At 32.3% G+C, this 21,744-nt stretch overlaps 1 protein-coding gene across 4 annotated transcripts in view; it reads left to right on the top strand.

Moving 5' to 3' along the window:
• The window catches only part of LOC144967617 (uncharacterized), a 68,413-nt gene that overhangs the window by 34,007 nt on the left and 12,662 nt on the right, over positions 1-21,744 (top strand). For 2 of the 4 annotated variants that reach the window (XM_078905124.1, XM_078905125.1), the window contains exons 4-8: positions 2,858-3,022; positions 5,359-5,433; positions 6,359-6,433; positions 18,576-18,623; positions 21,516-21,599. In XM_078905124.1, the coding sequence (XP_078761250.1) occupies positions 2,858-3,022; positions 5,359-5,433; positions 6,359-6,433; positions 18,576-18,623; positions 21,516-21,599 (447 nt within the window). The remainder of the gene's footprint in view (positions 1-2,857; positions 3,023-5,358; positions 5,434-6,358; positions 6,434-18,575; positions 18,624-21,515; positions 21,600-21,744) is intronic. The other 2 variants (XM_078905126.1, XM_078905127.1) reach the window with 2 other exon arrangements.

The raw sequence follows: 21,744 nt of genomic DNA, 5'->3' as shown, positions 1-21,744 counted from the left end.
TTATTTTAAGGGAAATTTTATAGTTAGATATCCCCTCTTCTCTGCAAATGTGGAAATTGGACTCAAAGCTTTTAAAAATTGATAAAGACGTTATCTGGTTCACGTCATTTGGTGTATTCTGTGATTAAATTTCCATAATGTTTCTTTAATAATATATATATATATATTGATTAGAAATTGTTATGGAGGATCCACTGATTGACTGAACACAGCAATTAAACCGACTGTTTTCTTGGAAATTTTGCCTACACTCTAATTTATTGATTTCTTTTTATAAGACACGATCGTCAGTTGTTATCTGATTTTTAACCAGTTAACTGTCGTACTCTGAAAATACACTCGGTTTAAAAAAAAAATTTGGCCAGAAAACTCGCCCATGAAACATCGATAGATTTAAATGACCCGCATCTTGGCAAAAACTCTTGAACGTGGGACCTCGCGACGTCTTCCTTGAAATCCCAGTTTTTGCCAAGATGAGGGTCATTTAAAATCGCTCGAAATTTGAAGGACGAGTTTTCTGGTCAAAATTTTTAATACGATTTTGTTCTTTTCTTTTCTTCTTTTTTTTATATTTTTTTTGTTTGCTGAGTACGGCAGTTAAATGATTAAAAGTCACCAATTTGACCTGTTGGTAGCTGGTTGTTTGAAGTGTATAGATTCTCAATGTCGTCTTGCGTGCACGGGAGGAAGTCCATTTTCGACCATTTGTATGAGCTCTTATACTCGGATGTACACTCCACTAACCACGCTTGTAAAACATACACGGGAAGGACCAATCGCCCAATCGGGAGAAGCATTTGCCATCACTTAGCGTCACAAAAAGATGAATTTCACGAGAATCGTCGTTGTCAACTGACTGGAGGAGTCCGGCATGATTCTCGAAAGCTTCTGTTTCGCAGTTGTGGCTTTAGGGGCGTCCGTGACGTTTCGGATGTTGATAGGACAGTCAGCACGTGCGTTATCGGAGAAAGAGCCTACTGCAGCCAGACGTGTAGCGATGCCGAGTTCAATGTGTCAGGTCAACGACCTCATTCCAGCGTCTGTGTTTTATTCAACGAAGGCTCGGGAGTCTCTTCTAGTGTATTTCAAGAGGATCACAATAACGACGCGTTCGTCGATCTAGGCTTATTCAACGTTTTCTTGTGAGTTGTCTACCTTTAGCATATATCCTTATTGCTGTCATTAATAAAAGGAAAAGATATTTTTTGTAAAGATATCACGTGGTCTTCAATTCATATATTATTCAGTGCTGATGGTTTTCCTCGGATCCGCGGAAAACCGCGATTTTGGAGTCCAGAGGAGGAATTTCTTCCTTTTAAAAATTGCATTTTCTCGAAACAATGTGCTAGCAATGAGAGAGTTGATGTGTGGTGGAACACACAGGTGCAGTTTCCCACTCTCCAGAAGTTATCTAGAGTATCAATGATAGTCTATCATCTCAATTGCTCTAAAAGTGAGGTTTAGTGCAGTAAAAATGGGGCTTAAAGGCAATCGTTCAACATTTTCCTACTTTTTCACTTTCTGTCACCATCAGCACTGATGATTAAGGCCTACCGTGTCAAACCTGTGTTGATTTTAGATTGGAATTGATTCTAAAGTACAGATGACCAGACAGTTTATGTCACTTTAAGAAAATACATAGTGTCCTCAGTAGAACGTTTTGATGCATTGCGTTTAGTTAAAAAACGCATTAATCCGCTGGCCGGATATAACGTTCCAACATACAAACCAAAAAAATGTGTAACCCTAAACGTTTATAGTCTGATTGATACAATTTATTGAGAACTACTCATAAACATGGCTGGCTAAAAACAATACTAATAACAAAGAGCTGAGTGACGTCAATTTCGTTCTATCAATAAACTTGGCTGGCTAAAAACAACAATAGCAAAGAGCTGAGTAACGTCAATTATAAACTTAAGCCAATTGTCATACTTATGACCGTAAAATCAGTTTTTAGCATCAACCCCTCCCCCCCCCCCCCCCCCCCCCCCCCCCCCCCCCCCCCCCACAACATAATACTGTTTTATTTGTGACGTGGGTCCCATATAAACTTTGCTATCGGTTTTTAACAGGTTTTTAACAGTACCGCTATGTAAAAGTGAGCTGGGATTGACAGCTACTCTAGATTGTGTGGCCATTTCAATTTCAGTATTAATTTCAACTCATTGTTGTCTTCTTCGACTTTTATCTCACCCAATCTAAATCTCCCCACCTCATCCTCTTATCCTTCTTCTTCATTCCACCCCCCCCCCCCCCTTTCGCCTCCAACCTTTTCCTCCTGTCTCCATCTCACCTTATCCTTTTCCTCTAGGGATGCCTTTTTAAAAAAAGATTGACAGCCTTATGTCAGCGCCATGTGGTCTTGTGGTATGACACTAGCTTTCGGATCGGAACGTCCTGGGTTCGAGCCTTGCTCGGCGCATAGTTGAGTCCTTGGAAAAGGCTCTTTATTCACATTCTCTCACCGTGCTCGGGTGTAAAATGAGTACCTGGTGATTAACAGTGTAGTGTCTGTCTGAAAAAAAATTGTAATATCACCTAACAGACGTCATGTCACGTCCTATAGGTTAAGTCTTGCTGTTGGCCAGGGAGCCCTTGTAAAGCGCTATAGCACATTTAGTTGATAATGCGCTATACAAAATCTCAATTTTTTTTTTTTAATTTTTTTTATTAAAGAATGTCTTTACGAGTCAAATTGCAACTCCCGGTCCAAATTTTCATTGTTATTTACATGTATGTGTCAATAATTGTCCTTTTTTTAAAAATTCTTTTTTCAATTTTTATTTCTATTTCAATTTTTATTTTTATTTTTATTTTTATTTTTATTTTTATCTTTATTTTTATTTTTACTCAGAGCTAAAGAGACTCACCAATTGGCGGAGGCAAACCAGATAAAGAATGACAAATTGAAGGAAGCATTTGGACTGTCAGACTATACTGATGGGAGTGCCTTTGATCCTGACAGGAAGGCCAAAGAGGAGCAAGCTAAAGCTGTGGCTTTGGCTCAGAAGAAATACAGGTACTTCTGTTATAAAGTAATGAGCCTGAAATGAATATAGATACTATGTGCTGGGCTAAGAAGCTCACAACATTGCCATCCGGAAATATATCAGACCACCACACAAAAAAACCAAACTATTTGTAACTTTTCATGTTTATATTCTGGTTAATACAGATTAGTGAGAATTACTGGAACGCGGTTGGCAAAAAACAATAACAAAGACCCAAGTGGTGTCAACTTCATTTTATCTATAACAGCTTTGATAAAGAACAAAATACCAAACTGGAACATTTCGGACTCAAAACCCTTCTTCAGCAAATAACAAAGACAATAAGAACATTAATACATCACTTTACTCGGCTATGTGGTCTTGTGGTATGACTTTCGCTTTTGGGTCAGTCCTGCCAACCAGTACGATTTCGCATATAAATACGATTTTTTGACCCAAATACGCTGATACCATTCAAAGGATTTAATACGTATGCACTGTGAATGATGTTGATGTTGATACAGTGATACACACAACTGCTGACCGTGTTTCTCAATGAATGATGCATCACATTTAGTACTATAGTTATCATTTCAGTTATATGATGCCGGTTTTCACCAATATTTTCTCATACATAAGGATTTGCATAGAATTATGCATATAAGTAAGCTTATTTTATACTTTAATTAGTCTCAGACCATAGTTAGGTTTTTGCCACTTATTAAATAGAAAATTCTGAGTGAAAAAAATTAAATTGAACTAACATCTTTGACTATGAAGCCTTCAATTAAAAACTGTATTGCTAATAAGCTTAAACATAAATGGATTGTCTCCCTTTATAAATAACTAAAATTACTTATTTTGATTTATAAAATTTATAATGATCTTTTTTTTTTTCTTTATTATTTTGTACGAGGCTTGAATTACAAAGTGGGCAGATTTAGGAACGCTATTTGGTTCAAAATGAATTCTCTAGAACCATTTTAAAAGTATTTCATTTGTCTTTTTGACCAAAGTAATAGTATTAGTAGTATGTAGTAGTAAAAGTAGTAGTAATAGTAGTAGTAGGAGGAGTAGCAGTAGTAAAAAAAAAATTAAAAAAAGAGAGACAGATGGATCATTAGATAACATATGGAAAATATCTTGCTACTGTTGCAAATTGTCATCTATTGAATTGAAGACCACTCTCCCAAATATTTTATCTCAAAACTTACTCATAACTGATGTACTGGACTGGCAGATATCACCATCACAACTTCATTTGGTATGTCAGCATCATCATCCCCACATCATCTCTTACCATCACCACTTCTACAACCGCCATCACAGCATTGTCACTGCCACAATCACCACCACATCACCTCTACCACCACTGCCACCACAGCTTCATCATCATAAGCACCACCACTAGAGCACCATCACTACAACAACCACCACTTCTTCCACTGACACTAGCATCAATACTACCAACATGTTTGGGGTCTTTTGGTAATTTCTTTGAGTGTTTCGAAAGCAATTTTCTTAGATATTGCTATTTCTGAGCCTTATACTAATTTAAAATGGTCAATAAGTTTTAGTTTCTCGATAAATCAATAATTTTGTAATCACTAGAGATTGCTTGAATGATGAAGATCAGAGTTTATTTTGATTTGGGTTTGGTGTTAGCTTTTATATAAATTTTTGTATAGTGCGCACTTTTTTTCCACATGTGCGGACAAAATACACTTTTTTGCTAAAAAATACACTTTTTAGGGTCATAGAATACACTTTAATTCTGGGAAGGTTGGCAGGTCTGATAGTTGAGTCCTTGGAAAAGACTCTTTACTCACATTTTCTCACCATCTCAAGTGTAAAATGAGTACCTGGCCGTTAACAGCATTGTCTCTGTCGAAAAAATTGTATTATCTTCTAACAGGCGTCATGTCTTGTTCTTTATATTACGTGTTGCTGTTGGTCAGGGACCCTTTGTAAAGCGCTTTAAGTGTTAAATATCCAGAAAGATGGCGAAAAAATATTAGACACGCCTTGTCACTAGGTACAATCCCAAATACTTTTGCAGACATTCAATATAAAGAATATATTGCAAACTAGAATCTAATGTGAGAATTGATTTGACACATGAAAACTATAATCAAATTATTAACTATCCAAACAGAAAAAAAAATCCTGCATTTTAGATTGATACACAATGTTTTTTTCTAATTATTTTTTAAAAAAATTTTTATTGGGAATTTTTCCTAATTTGGAAATTCTTTCCTGAAGATTTTTTTGTTTGTTAGTTTATTGTTTGTTGCTTCTAGCATGTTTGTCTAAGGGACCAAATACTAAGTAAAAAATTCCATTAAAATGCCTTTATCTCTTCCAGCATTGTTAACAGCTCAGAGGAAGACGAGGATAAGGAGAGCTCTCCAGCTCGTAAAAAGAAGAAGAAGAAGTCAAGGTATTTATTTCTTTTTTACTCAGTTTTCACTTTATTTTCAAATTCCATAAGCTGGTTTTCATTTCTCATTTGTGTGCAAAATTATCAAGTTAAATAAAATAAAAAAAGAATAATAAGTGAGTTGAAAAATTGTCTGTATGTTCATAATTTCATTCACTGTCCTTTACACAATGTACTAATGTCTATCCATCCTGGGTGGGGTTCCTGACCTCCCATAGTGGGCAGGGAGGTACTTACTTTGTCTTCTAACACACTTTATCTGTTTTCCAACTTACTTTCTGTCTTTGTCTTGGGATGAGATTACTTGGTTTTGTCCTGGCAATGGGCGGATACCCTAACTGGGAAGGAAACAGTCAAATGAATGGTTAGTTTTGGGAGATGATATTTTTTTCCTTGTAAATCATCTCTCTGTTATGCACTGTATTATGTTTTGTTTACATATTATGATTTGTTAACATTTGAGTGTATTCCTCTTAGTGGGGAACTGTGCTTTTGTCTTGATGAGACTTTTAGTGATCTCAAACTAAGTACATTGATAGTGATAGTGTGCTCTTGGAATCTACACCTGTTTCTTATTTGAACCAATTCCCCTTTGTATTACCTTTTTTTGGGTGCTTTAATTGTAATTCTAGAATGTTTTACTATCCCATTTTCTTCCTTTTTACTGGTGCTGATATGACCTTAATGTGTTGCTAGGGCCGTAAAACAAATAAGTCTATCCATCAAATATTATAGGACAAAAAAAAAAGGCGGGAAAAGAAATAGTATTGAACCATCAACATGTTGAGTCTTGGCAGATATTGTGCAATATAAAAGATCCAACAATATTTTAAAAAATGGTTATTATTAATTATGTCTATTCACTGGAAGAAGTAGAATAAAATCAAATACCGAAACAAACCAAAAAAAAATTATTTACCACCAGACACGATGGCGGATCATCACCAGAAAGAAGCAAGGAGAAAAGGAAAAGGAGTCGCAAACACAGCAAGCGAGATCGGTAGGTCCTGAAGTTCTGTGCCTGCTCCATCCATCCACTCTCTTTGTCCACCAAAGCCCCCCCCCAGTCCACTAATGCCTACTGCTGCATACCACATTATTGTTGACATTCGGTAGTCGTGTATCTCATCATAAAGACATTATTAAGTAGCATTCAAATACCACTAAGTATTTAGCAAGTTTAAGCAAAAAGCAAAAAGAAAAAAAACAAACAAAAGAAAAGAGGAAAGAAAAATACATCCAGTCTCAATTGATTTTCCGATTGTGTTTGTGGGTATTTTGTGTTCATATTAGATGTTTTTATCTTAATTTTTTTTTAATGAATAAATTTATACAATCGTGTGAAAGGTGAAGTATCAGATATTCATTATGTGTTGTTTTTTGTTTGTTTGTTTTTTTTTTTTGTTTTGTTTTGTTTGATGTACTCATTATTATTATTATTATTATTATTATTATTATTATTATTATTATTATTATTATTATTATTATTATTATTATTATTAGTGTTTTTTGTTCTTTAATTTGTTTTTTGTAATTTTAGAAATACCTTTTAAAGTTTGAGTAGTGTACACAATCGCTTTTAGTCCAGTTGTGCAATTTGCTGGTCTTTGTTTATGAGTGTGTTGTCAGTTTCTTGAACGTGATTCAACGTTATCGATTGTAAAAGATTAACTCATCGTCTGCAAGTTTTGATACATCCTTCCATATTCTACTTTGAATCAATCAATCAATCAATCAATCAAACATTCTCTTAGAATTAACAGCGGAAATATTTTATTTATTTACTTATTTTTAAAATCACATTTTCATAACTTATTTTTATCATTGTTTATTTATAGTTTTCTTTATTTGTTGATTACATTTTTTTGCGTTCATTTAATAGAAGTTTGTTTGTATATGTCAGTACCTTTGTCTAATTTGAGAGTGTATAATGCAGAGAACTGTTGTATGTCATGTGTGCATAGTTTATTTTATTTAAATTTTTTATAATATCATTCGTGGTTTTCATGCACAAAATGACTTTTTATTTTTCTGTTCATGTTATCTCTCTATAATTGTTGTGTTTATTTTTTCTAAAAGAGAGTTTGATGAGAAGGAAAAATTCGATCTGTTCAGGCATGTTTGTCTTTATAATGGAAAATTCATGGTACACCTACATCACACCCCCCCCCCTCCCAAAATGTTTTTTAAAAATCCTAAATTTGCGAATTATAGTACTAATTCATATCATCAAATATGTTTTAATACTTAGGAATATTACTACTATTTTAAAAATGAATTTTAAATTCTATGCTTGACAAAAAGCATAAGACACTCACTATTAACTGGTCTGTTATGATTATCATTACCAAGATGTCATGTTAATGGTATGTTTGTTCTAGACTTTCAGTTCAGATCATACGTTTTTTTTGTTTGTTTTTTTTCTCTTTTAATTTTAAAAAATTACTTCAGAACTTTATGTTAACAGGGTGTTTTGTGCTCTTATATTATATCCTATTTTTTTGCTATCCATCAATACAAATTTACTTATTTTAACATAAGAAAATGTGTGATGATTTCTAATGATATTAACTTTTAAGACTCTTCGGGTCTTGAGGAGATAAAAACTGAAGGTGCCATAATCTGCACGTTTTGTACACAATTTTGTTTTCATAATTCTTTTTTTTTTTCCCTTTTCTTTTGCCGTAGATCAAAATCTCTAAATAGCAAATGAGTAAAAAGAATGAAACGTTTCCGCCACAGAAAGGGGCCTCTTTATTAAAGTTATTGTTTTTTAGTTTGTTTTTTGATGATTGTTTTTGTTTTTAAAAGTACATTAATATCAAGAATACCTAACCTTGTAACCTGCTTTTGCTGTCAGGAAAGCAACTACATACTGTATTTCATTTCTTGTTTATAAAGTAAAAGCTTCCATATTAATTTTATTATGTAATAAAAATCCCTGAGCTTAATTCTATTTTGGTCCTGGTACACTAATATGGCTTTCTTAAAGACACAATGACTAAAAGATGGACTAACTTTTTACCTGTGTCGGATTTGTAAAGTTTCCCCATCATTTTCATAAATAGGATAAGGTTTGCTACAATTGAAGAAATCATTGAATAGATTGATGGAAGAAAGAAAGAATGTGTGAACATGGGAGAGATTGGACATTCAGTGATGTGAAAAGTATACAAAAATACTTATCCCCTGCTTTAACTTTGCATTTGCATTCACAAGGCTGAATGAACAAACATTTTCTTGATTTTTAATACAGTTGTTGTTTTTTTTTAATTAGCCAAATAATTAAATATGAAATATGAATTAGATAAGCTCAAGAAGATCAGCAATGAAAAAAGTCCTTAGCCTATATTAAGACTACTGAATAAATGTATACAAAAGTTCTTACCCTAACTTCAAATTTGCATTTGCATTCACCAAGCTAAATGAGTAAATATATTTACTTATTGCTAATATAATTGTTTAAAATATAATATCCAAATAATGGAATATGCAATATAAATTCGATAAACATGAGACGTTCAGCAATGAAAAATTGTCCTTTGCCTAGGTTAATAATACTGTAGGTTTCCGATTAGATTATTCAAAATAAGCCTTGCAAAACAAACAATGGCTTAATGTGCTTTTCCTCACTGATAAATATCATTGATTTACAAACAGCTTTTACAGCTGTTCTTTCTCATCGTGTTTCAGTTCTATTTGTGAAATCCATTGTCTTGCATTATTTTTTCACTGATTGTTCTTTGTTTTCTTATCCTATATCCACCTTGTCCTATTTTTATCCCATATCTTGTTTTCAGAGAGAGAGAGAGAGAGAGAGAGAGAGAGAGAGAGAGAGAGAGAGAGAGAATAAGAAATAAACGATACGGCTAGGGTTAGGGGATGAATGCTCTCTAATCTCAGTGCACAGTTGTCAATGTTATGCTTCAGATATTCCACATTACCATATTTTTTTGTTATCATTTTGCAATGACATCTAGTCCTATTTTTGCCTTGTTAATTGTGGTGGTTGCTACATCTGTGAAAGGATACATGAAATGTGATGAACTTGACTGAGATTGGTTATGAGTTGATATTATTTTAACCAAAAAAAGTTTGATGGTGCATTGAAAATATAGCTTGGAATTCCATATGATTTATAGTAAAATATTCAAGATCTAGTCTTGATGTCGACATTCAAGTTGTGAAAAGAATGTATATGTCGATGATTGTTTTGGTTTGGAATTTTCCATCAATGGAGACTGAATCTAAAGTTTGTGTCATCTTGACTTACAAATACTTCTTGGCTTATGCTTTGTGAACTGCACAACAATCATGAATGTGCATGTAAAGAGAGAGAGAGAGAGAGAGAGAGAGAGAGAGAGAGAGAGAGAGAGAGAGAGAGAGAGAGAGAGAGAGAGAGAGAGAGAGAGAAACATTTTTAGTTATTATTATGTTGGCTTGGAGAGAGGATGAGGTATCCAATATGGCATGGCTTGTATATCATTTGTACATATCATAGTAAAGTCATGTCACTGAATTGTTTGATTGAAAAACTTCATTAAACTCATCCGATTCACTGTTAATCCCTTGTATTTTGAGCCTTTCATTTATACAGTGTTGTTATCGTTCTTTGCTTGGAAATCATCTAATGGTTACATTCATAATCTTTTTCAAGTCAGAAATTAAAATACTTATTAAATGGCAAGTTTTCTTTTCATTGGTTCGGCCGAAAAAACCTTCAATTCGTCTTTAAAGTGTGTCCGCTTGAGTTGAATTTTATTGGATGTGTTTTATAATAATGTCACTTTACAAACAGTTGGTGGAGCAACAGATTTAATCATTGTTGTCTCCTGTGTCGCTTTCCCACATGTTTGTTTACCTCTGCCTTCCTCTATAAATTTGGTGTCCATTAAGGAGCAGTCCTTACATTTGTGTAAAATCTCTTTTACATTTTGTCTGTGTGATTTCTTTGACTGTAGATATGTGGTGTTTTAAAATCAGACAAGCTATGTCATACTAAAAAAAATGGTTATTGGAATAGAAATTTGTGAATGAAAATCAAGTGCGAGTAACTTAATTTTGTGAAGAGAATGTAAAATTTGACTCATTTGGACTAACTTGCAGACAGTTGTTGTTTTTTAAAAATTTAGTTTAGATTATGAATGAAGCCATTGGTTACAGGGTACTGAAATGTTGACCTTATTTTACAACTAGTGAAAACACCATTTGGAAAAATGGAAAAGAGTCTAAAAACAATATGGAGAGTGGAAATCGAATGATATACCTCTGGTGTAAAACGTTCTGCAACTTGGAAGAAATAATTTTGTGCTTTAATTGGTCTAACTTGCACAAGTTTGAATTTCACTTATGTTGGAAGTAAACTACTCTATTTGGCTGATGTCCAACCAAGCTTCATAATTTTGATCCCGACTTTATCAACATGAACATGACTTACCCAAAAGGAAAGATGTGTAGTAAACACTTATAATCATAAAGCTATATAAAGAAGAATATAGTCATTTATGGGATAGGAGAGAAATAATTGTCTGATCAGCGGGCTGTTATCATCACAAAAGTCTGAATTCATCAATTCAAATGGCAACCAGTATTTCAAATCAACCTTAAGATTCAGATTATATTTTTCCTTTTAGTATTAACTTTTCATTTATTCATATTTTTAAAAAAAATGCAATTTGCAAAAATGTTTTAGATATATCGAAGTCCTGTAGAGTGTTACAATCTATAGTTGTTTTCGGTATCATCTGAAACCAAAATACACACATAATATATGAATTATTTTTATATTTACTCATTATCACAATCCTCCCAACACTTTTGTCTTCGTTTACTTGTCATATCTTAATTCTACTCACATCAGCAATCAGATTGTGTTCTATATTTCTCCTCACGTTTCAATTCTTTGTCTCTGACAAGCAATTCGATGTAAATGTAATGACTTTTTTCTCTCCCTGTCTCCCTCTTTTTTTTCCCTTTTTTCTTTTCTCTCTTCCTCTTTTATCATTCGAAGATGCACAGTAATTAATATCTATATATATATAAAATGGGACCAATAAATTGACTTTGCATGACACAATTAACGAGTTAGCTGTCGCACTCTGGAAAGACATATATTAAAAAGTTTGTACGGAAAATTCGTCCTTCAAATATCGATTGATTTAACTTATCTGCATCTTAACAAAAACTCTCAAACCTGGGACTTTATAAGAGTCCTTGCGAGGGTAATTTAAATTGATCGATAGTTGAAGGACAAGTTCTCTGGCCAAATTTTTAAAATGTTTTTCCAGAATACAACAGTTACCAGGTTAAACTTCCTTTTTATGTTGTTTTTGAAAATTTTTTTTAAAGCATGAAAGCATTTTTATCGTTTCATTTTAAAATTTTGAAGTTTAATTCGTTTGCTGTTGACGAAATCATTCATGACTCTTTTAATTTAAGATGGAATTATGATGTTAAGAATAATAGAGAATTTGAATTGCAAATAGACTATATTATATCAAAATCATTAAGATTTAAGAAGTTATGCATAAAATGATTAAATGACAGGGGCTGATTTTAATGGTAATGATTTATTATTTCAGTCAAATTCCTTCAAATCTTTAGAGTGTACAAATGACAACCATTAGTAGTGATCTGTTGTTAGAAGTCAAATGTTGTAAACCTGTAGTCTATTTAGTTTTATTTACTTTTTCAAGACTGCTTATAGATGTTGTTTATCAATCCAAAGATAGAAAACTTTAAGCATGACATTATTCATTTAATTGGATTAGTTTTTTGGGGGTTTTTTTAAGTACAAGAGTAAACAAACTACCAAAAAAATATAACGGAAACGAAATCAGTACATGTTAAGTATTTTGGACAATTTATTTTTCAGACAAGGCTGATGTCATGCTAAAAGAATTTTCTGATGTTTTATTTTCGAGGTGAAAACAATTTCATCATCAGTACTAGTAATTTTATTTTTTTCTTTATTCTTATATTTTTCCATTCTTTTGGCTTGTACCCCATTGGCTGTTCCAAATATACATATTTCTATATATCATTTTTGAAAAATTGTTTTGACCGTTTACTTTTAATATTTTTTTGGTTGTTTTCTAATTTTATTTTATTTTTTCAATTTGACTATTGATTTGTATTGTCCGTTTTGTTTGATATTTTATGTTTAATTCCCATTTCACCACTAAACACCATGACCACTATCAATGTGAGCTTTATATGATTCGTTTTCTCCTTTTGGGGTTTTCTTTTATATTCTTGACAGATTCTCTGTGATCTGAACAGGTAAAGTCATATTCTCACCCATTCATTACTCGTGAAATATGAACATTTTTTTTTGTTCGGTTGACACCATAAAGAAGGTTCCCGGTAATCCAATCGGCTGTTTATACAGCAGTACATTATTTTTCTCCTCTAGGCACTCAGATCATCAAATAGGTGACTTTTGACATTTGATCTTTGACACTCGGATCCATGGATCTGCTCTGGTGGAATGCGCTACTCTTTATAAACTGTTGAAACTCTTTTCCTTCCTTTGCCTTTTACTGCCCACTTTTCCCAATTTTTTTCTTCTTCTATTTTCTCCTCTGAAGGATTCATAGGTCATTGGACGGGATGTCCTTAAACCTGTAAATGTGTTTGATTTTACAGCAGTCTTAAACTTGTCCCAACTCTAAAGTCAACGAGAAGAAACTTTGGGAAAAATAATTGCAGAGGAGTTAATCCATATTGTGGGGTCCAGATGTTGGAAATGGAATTCTGGGTGATATGCATGAAGAACCGGCCCGGCTGTGCCTTGTTAGATTTTTTATTGAATTATTATTTAAAAATTATTTTAAAAATTTTTTAAAAAATTATTTATTATTATTATTATTAAATTTTTATTATTATATTATTATTATTATTATTATTATTATTATTATTATTATTATTATTATTATTATTATTATTTATTATTATTATCAATACAATTCAGTCATATAATTGAAAAAGTTGGTCAAACTGGAAAACATTTTACTGTAACCGGAATACGTTCTCGGTAGGTGACATGTTGTTTTTACCCAATGCAATTTACAGAAGCTGCCAGTAGCTGATGCCAGTTTCAACTACCTACTCTTTGAGGTTTGAATCTAACGGAAACATTTTCCCAGTTTGATCCTTCCGTTTTGTTTGAAAAGGAAAATGGACAAATAATGACTGTCATAAGTCATAGCTGTGTATCTAAACTTTATTTTCTTTGCCGTGACTTATCAATATTGTATTTTTAATATTTGGTGAAGGGGGTGTTGCGGGTCGGGGATGGGGTGGGATGGAAGCAGTTAGGTAGGTTGGGAGGGGAGAGAGAGAGAGAGAGATGTGTTTTGGTTGATTCTTAGTTTTGTCTCTGTTTGTGAATTTAATTTTTTTGGTAACCTTTATCATATTAATTCTCTTCATTCATGTTTATTTATCAAAATTTTGTTACTTGTTTTCATCTATGTAGCTAGCTGAGTGTATCCTTCGTTTTAACCCTTAGATCAATATCGATATATTCAAATATAACAATAGCTTGAGCTTATGTAATCAAATGATTTTCTCAAAGTTTGATATTTAAAAGTTTTGGCTTGGTGTTATAAAAATATATTTGGTCTGTCAACTAACAATGTCCTAGCTAACCGCTATGTGTAATCGTCAGGATGAGAGGCTTTTTGTTTCACCTTTAATATCATCAATCAAATCCTCATCATTATCATCATACTCATTTTTTCCAAAAGGAATGTTGTGTTATTTTATTTGTCTTGTTTTAACTTGTTCATTTGATCAGATGCAAATAATTCTTACATTGGTCTGAACATCATGGGTGTATGTTTATTTTGTTTTTTTTTCTGTTGCTTTGGTTTCACTAAAAATATGTGGAATCTTCTAGAGACTAGTAAGTGAAGCTGAGAAGAAACAATTTGATACCGATTTAGGCATCATCTAACAGAATGAATGCTTGCATTAAATTAAATCCTTTGGATAGAAAATCAATATTATTTAAAATAAGCAGTCACTTATTTAAAAAACTGCCATTTTTTTTATTATGCATGCCTAAATGGTAATGTGTTTTGTGAAAATTAGTCCGTAAATAAAAAGAAAATCAATCAATTTGTACTCAATTGAAATTATTGAGTAATCAGAACTATTATAAAGTTAAAAGTAAATAATTGATTTTATAGTTAATGATTTTAGGGGAGGGGGGGGGGGGGGGCTATACCATTTGGATGCAATCTGATCTGTGCAAGTGAATTTAACACCCTTAATCTTTACACACACAATTGTAATGAGAGAAGCTAACGCTGCTTGGTGTATGGTTCCTCTCTGTGCCTTTGTCTATGTGGCTATGTATTTGTATTTAACCAACCTCACATGTTACCGTTAAGCAATATTGTCATGATTTTAACTTTAATCCATAATTATCGAAATTAATTATTCTCCGTGGGTTTTTTTGTTTGTTTGTTTTGTTTTGTTTTCTTCCCAACTCAACCTCTGTTTTTGAATTTTTCTTCCCATTCACTGCATTCTTTTCACTTTGTGAATACGTAGTAGCTTATGAACGATAAGCATTGCTATCACAGGTAATGTCTTGAAAGTCCATTGATAAATCACTTCATTTTACACATGATTAATTATATTGTTGTTATGCCTAAAATAGTCATCATTTTATTTTTGCAATTGGCTTTGAAAAGGTCTGAACTAAATTATTTTTTCCAATTTTGTTGCCATATTAAAAATAGATGAGAGTTATCGACAAATTTTAAAACATATTTTTGATGATGATGATATGCTTTTATAACTTGTTATGCCAATGGGAAGATTGAATATTCCAAATGTCAAGAAGTGAAATTTTTCAGAAGTAAAGATTTTGGTTTTAAAGACAATCCATTAACCTACAATGGAAGAAAAATATTGTAAATTAGAGATTTGGTTTATATCCACAATACGTTATTGCATCATTTTATTTCAAGTCATTTAACACATAGTAATAATCTGTATTGTCCACTGAAAATACATATGTTATGAGTATGCCTGTAATATTATTTTATTACTACAGATTACCACCATGAAAAAAAATAATAATAATAATAATAAAATGAAAAAAAAAAAAGAAAGAAAAAGGATAGAAAGAAAGAAATTAAACAAGAATGTGAATTGGCCATTTGCATGACTGCAAATAGTTTGTAGCGGTTTGAGTTTTGTGAATTTTTTCCACCCCTTAACATTTCTAACAGAGCTATCCGACTTACCCTCCCTTCTTTTTGTATCAAAACACTTACTTCTTTCACTCACAATTGCTTTAACAAATTGGGATGGCTAAGAAAAATGTAGTCACGTTAACAAGTATGTTATTTTTGGGGTTTTGTTTTTTTTCTTTTTTAAACTGCATGGTATATACAATTTGACTGCTATGTTTAAAATAATCATGTGATAATTTTTACTGTTTAAATTATTATTCTTATTCTTCTTATTATTATTATTGGGTTTTTTTTTGTTTTGTTTTTTTGTTTGTTTATTTTATTGACCATTAACCTTAAATCTTGTTGTTAGATTTGAAATCAGTTTGTATAATTTTTAGCTCACCTGCCTCTATACAATGTATGTATTGTATTGTATTTTTTTTTTTTTTTTTGTTATTCGTGCTATCAAATTTGAGCCAAGTATTTGAGGTAAGAATGGAGCAATTTTGTCCAATCTGTTCATGCTCTGTTTAAGATTTTTGAACATTTTTTTAAGGAGTCTAAGGAATACATTTTTACTTTTACCTTTTCCAGTTTTGTGCGCCATTATTACAATCCTAAATTAAGTAATTTAAGTCGTACATTTTCTCTACTGCCCCTCACTACTCCCCCCCCCCCCCTTCTCCCTGTCTCTTTGTATTATAAATGATTCATGTCTTATTTCAAAGGGTTGTACATTTTAGTGATTACAATGTTTCATTTGGCTGATTTTATCAACATTAACTGACTAAATTAGAATTGACAGTTATATCTATATATTGGATAACATAACTGTATGATAACGAAACCAATCCACATAAAATTGTTCCAGAAATAATGAAAACAAATGAAATTGCGAATTTCACCCGTACTTGAACAATTTGATCATTCCAACAGATTGTATTTGGCTGTGTGGAATTTACTCAATACAGAATATCACTCCATTTTGATTTCAGGCAAACTATTTATTTTAGGTAGCCTTTGTGGGAGTTTCTTGAACTTGAAATAAAATTTAGAAAAATTGAACCATAAATTTGTTATCATTATTACAGTCTAGATATGTCCGATTGCTTTTCTTAAAGTTGCCTTGCTACTCAATTTACCATGCCCTGCATTGCCTCATCCTGTCACCATCAGTTTTATGAAACTAATAACAGGTGTTACGCCGAATTTAATGGAAACTTTTATTTTTAACGTCAAAAAGCTTTGGCTTATTTACATATCCCATAATGCTTCAGCTAGAATCAACTGTAAAATACTGGCTATGACTAATAGGGATTGAACTTTTGATCCTTTGTACAAAAATGACTCATTTCTCACTCTACCATATATATATATATATATATATATATATATATATATATAATATATATAAATATATATATATATATATATAATATATATATTTGTGAAATACTGAGGATAAATTAACAGAAAGCAAAGAAGAAAAACTAAATATGAAGGAACTTTACAGGTCTGTTGATTCTTTACATGACACGAACTTACCAATTCACCATGGATCAATCGGTCAGTTTATGGACAAGTCGGCTATTCCACATTATAATAGATTTTCCTTAACTTACTTCAAACGCCATTTTTGAAAAGTGTTTTCAAAGAACAAAAAGAGTTTTTAAAGATTAAAAGGATTAACACAAAGCATGGACATCGTGTGCTGAACTAGACTTTACCCGAAACATTTCGTTAAAAATGAGAGCAAGTCTTCCAATGAGTTTAATGTCACCCAAATCACACATTAAAGGAAGAGAGAAAAAAATATTAACGAACGTGTATCAAACTTGTACAAAAATTTCCTGATTCTGCTTGCTCTTTATAAAATTATTCATGATACATATCGGTGGTCAGCAGATCAAACCTCTGAAGTCTCGATTTTCACGTTCGGCGGATCAAAACTCTGAAGTCTACATACAAGCTTTGCACACCATGTTTTATTTAATTTTGGGCGGATCGGGTCTCTGATGACAATGTCACACATCAGGGGTCTGATATGCCCAAAATTAAATAAAACATGGTGCTCAAAGGCCGTATGTAGACTTCAGAATTTTTGATCCGCTGATTATGAAAATCAAATTTTCATAGGTTTGATCCGCCGACCGATATATTAATGCACCCCAGCCAATCTTGCTATGATATATTGTATATATATATTATCATTCCTTTCCCTTGCTTTCATTTTTTTTAATTTAAAAAAAAAAAAGATTGAGTTATAACAGCATTCAAACTTTCGCTATTTATCTTCATTTTCACACATCTCCTCCCTCTCAAATAATCTGATTATAATAATATAGTCACATATGTAGGAGGTTTTATAGACCAGACTCCGAAATGACAAGTTGCAGATATTGCAGAATTTAGAATTTGTTGTATATGAAAGAAAAATGATGTGGCTCTTATTTATTTGTTCATTTATTTTATTTTTAAAATTTATTTTTTATTTATTTACTTATGCAAGTTGTGCCCTGTGTGTGGAATTTTGAATAGGGAAATGATGTATATTTTATAGATGTATGTAATAGAATAGAGAGAGAGAGAGAGAGAGAGAGAGAGAGAGAGAGAGAGAGAGAGAGAGAGAGAGAGAGAGAGAGAGGGGGGGGGGAGGGGGGGAGGAGGTCAAAGAATGGGGGGGGGGGGTGTAATATTTTCAATAGTTTTTCTGAAATATAGTAAATGTGTGTAAGGTAAAGTTATTTGTTTTGTACACCAAGTGTGTTGTCTTCATTTTGATTGACCTCAGTCATCATGGATTTGGTAGGGCATTTCTTGTCCAACTAACACACCTCACACTAGCTCCATCATCTGTGTTGTGGTGAACATTACCACATATTATCTAGTCAGTAGCGTTTTGCACCGTCTATCAGGAATCATAGCCATATTTTCTTCTCTCTTTTACAGTTCTCATTCCAAAAAACACAGGAAAAGAAGGCATAGGTCACAGAGAAGGTAAGTGTAGTTTAAAAAAATAATTTTGGCACACATTGTGTCAATATATTTTATCAACACAACTTGTAGTTTATTAGAGAGAATTTTAGTTGTTTTTTTTTTTTTGCAAAACAAATAATTCTATACGTTGATGCTTTGGTTAGGTTGAAATGACCATCTTTCCATAGAGAACTTGCCTTTTTGGGTCAATGAGACAAAATGATGTCCTTTGGGCAATTGAAATGAATATGTGTTTACCCATACTTCCTACTTGGATTTTTTAAATTCGTAATTTTTAGAAAGAAATTTAAGTACTATTAAAATACATTATAAATAATTGCCAATTTGGACTTGGGAGGATTAAATAACACAAAAATTCTTAATCCATTCAAAACCGTTACAGTACCATTCAGTAGAAATCGTTCCAATCAGCCGACATGTATTCCTTTTAACCACCAGAAGTTCTCTTAATTATACATATTGTTTCAATTACCAGCTTTGAATCTATATAGATTGTTGCATAAAAGCTCCTTTACAACAACAGGTTTGACTAAATTAAAGGTTTTAAAAAGAAATCTAGATAGAGACAGGCAGGTCTATATTAATCTCAAAATCTAAAGTTTGGATCGTGTTTTGTATGCTCCAAGTCTTAGTTTCAATGACAAGTGGCTGGTAGTAGCAGGTTATGACGAGTCTGTGAAACATTTCCACCAAGTCCAAAAATGGGGAGTAATTGAGTAAAAGTTGAATTTCATTTCCTTGGCCTGTCAAATGAATGGGAATACCATGACAAATAGGAGCAAGTCAGTTTTTCTTTCACTTTCAGTTTGTTCAGTTTGTTTTTATGTGTCCCATCGGGTAAAAAATTAACATATCTTAGATACCATTGCATTGTTCCATGGATAATTTAAAGCACATCATTGAACATCATAACTTTTTTCTCTAAATTTTCTCTTTTCAAAAATTTTCTGTCCTTTATTTCTGTTCTCAATTTTTTAAATCTTTTTTTTTTTTCTCTTTTATTTATATCTTACTGTCTACCTTTCTTTGATCACAAAAAGTTTGAGAAATTCCTTTCTTATCATAACAACGAGATTTATGTCAAATATACTCGAAACAGGGATGCCAAATGTGTGCGGTTTTTCCAACTTTTTCTGGCTAATTTTTTCATTCCTTCGTTCACACCTCAGCAGCTTTTCTTGTCTCCAATAAGAGGGCCACTGAAGGTCCTTCTTCTCAAGACAGAAATAATAGTATTGGAATTATAGCAACAAAGGCCCCATACAAAGGAAAGGGGAGAGTTAATAGAGTTGTTTTGTTGACTCATCTACAAGGTTCGTTTTAGTTTTAGTTGATATGTGATGCTCCGCTCAATCTCAGTGTTTTGGGGTTTTTAATACCATTTGGCATCACTGTTTAAAGATTTGTTATGTGCCTAGAATGTTTATGCAATGATACATGGTGATTCACAGTTGATTTAAAATTGTTCAATTTTACCATTTGTTTTCATCATGTTACCTTTGGAAGGAGTGTAATGGTAATGTATGAACAGTGATATTGTGTACAGGATTATGGCAAGATATACGATAGTTTGTTGTTTCTATAGGGAGCGTGTTGATAGAACACCTTTTTATTCATTTTGGACAGAAAGAGATTTACTTTTTTGAAGTCTCCAGTTTAAGAATATATTTTTTACAAAAGGAGAATTGTCGTTCTTCATCATTACATTTTGGCAGTCCCAACAGCTCAGTTGTTAGAGAAGTCACTTCACATGCAAAGAAACCAAAATTGATCCTGGATGGGGATTCTAACCTCCCATAATGGGCAGGGTGGTACTTACTGTGTCTTCTATCCCCCTATATCTGTTTTTCAACATGCTTTTTGTCTTAGTCTTGGAATGATATTACTTGGTTTTGTCCAGGCCCTGGCCGGATATCCTAGCTGGGAGGGAAACAGTCAAATGTATAGTTCGAGTTTTGGGAGATGATATTTTTTTCCTTGTAAATCATCTCTCTGTTATGTACTGCATTATGTTTTATTTACATATTATATATGATTTTTTAACATTTGAGTGTATTCCTCTTAGTGGGGATCTGTGCTTGTGTCTGAATGAGACTTTTAGGTGATCTCAAACTAAGTACTTTGATAGTGTGCTCTTGGAATCTATATCTGTTTCATATTTGAACAAATTCCCCTTTGTCTTACCTTTTCTTGGTTGCTTTAATTGTAATTCTACTGGGGCTGATATGACCTTAATGTGTTGCAAGCGCCGTAAAACCCTTTAAAAAAACAAACAAAACAAAACAAACGAGTTTTTTGCATTGGTGTCTTTTTTCTTTTTTTTTCAGAATTAAGGTTTGAAATTCGGGCTAAATGATCTTAATTGGTTGCTATTAAAATTACCATTACTGGAAAAAGATGGATAAATAAAATCAAAATTCCCTTCATTCATCGTCAGTGGAAATTTTTCTGGAGAAAAGATAGAGACAAAACGGGAGTAATCTGTAGAGCACTGATTCAAAATGGGCAATAGGGATCAAGTTTCTTGCATAGGGAAAAAGAAATATTCCAACAGCAAGGTTTGAACCTGAATCCCTAAGATTGAAGGACAATGCATTATCAACTAAGCCTTAAGTGGTTTCTTTTTACAATCTCTCATCTGCTTCACATAAGTTTTTTTTTTTTTATTTCCATATTTTATTTATTTTTGACAGTAAAATTTTAAGAAGAAAAACGCCAAAAAGAATTTTGCCATCCTACTTTCAAAAATTTCTAAATACAACTAACAGGTATAAGCAAAGAAAAATGAAATACATTTGATTACAGATATAAGCTGACATACAAATCACATATGACCCGACTACTTGTAAACATAACCTATTGTAATATTTTTTCTTTTATTTGTGTCTTTAGAAGTGAGGAGAAAAAGAAAAAGAGAGAGAGTTCCTACGATTCTAGCAGTGATTCAGAGGCTGGTGAAAAGCCAGAGAATAAAAGGTTTGGTCATTTCCATAGCTATTTTACTTTTCTTTTCATCATTCCTTTGAATTTTCTTTATTTTTCTAATATATAAATAGATAATCAGAAAGCCTTTTTACAACTGGAAAGGTTTATTATCATTTTTATGTTAGATTTAGTGTTC

Source organism: Berghia stephanieae, chromosome 3 (assembly GCF_034508935.2).
Source record: "Berghia stephanieae isolate SIO BIC M18660-M18661 chromosome 3, UCSD_Bste_1.3, whole genome shotgun sequence".
NCBI classification, from domain to species: domain Eukaryota; kingdom Metazoa; phylum Mollusca; class Gastropoda; order Nudibranchia; family Aeolidiidae; genus Berghia; species Berghia stephanieae.
Note: the sequence above shows the minus strand (reverse complement) of the source record. Positions and strands in the feature narration are given on the sequence as shown.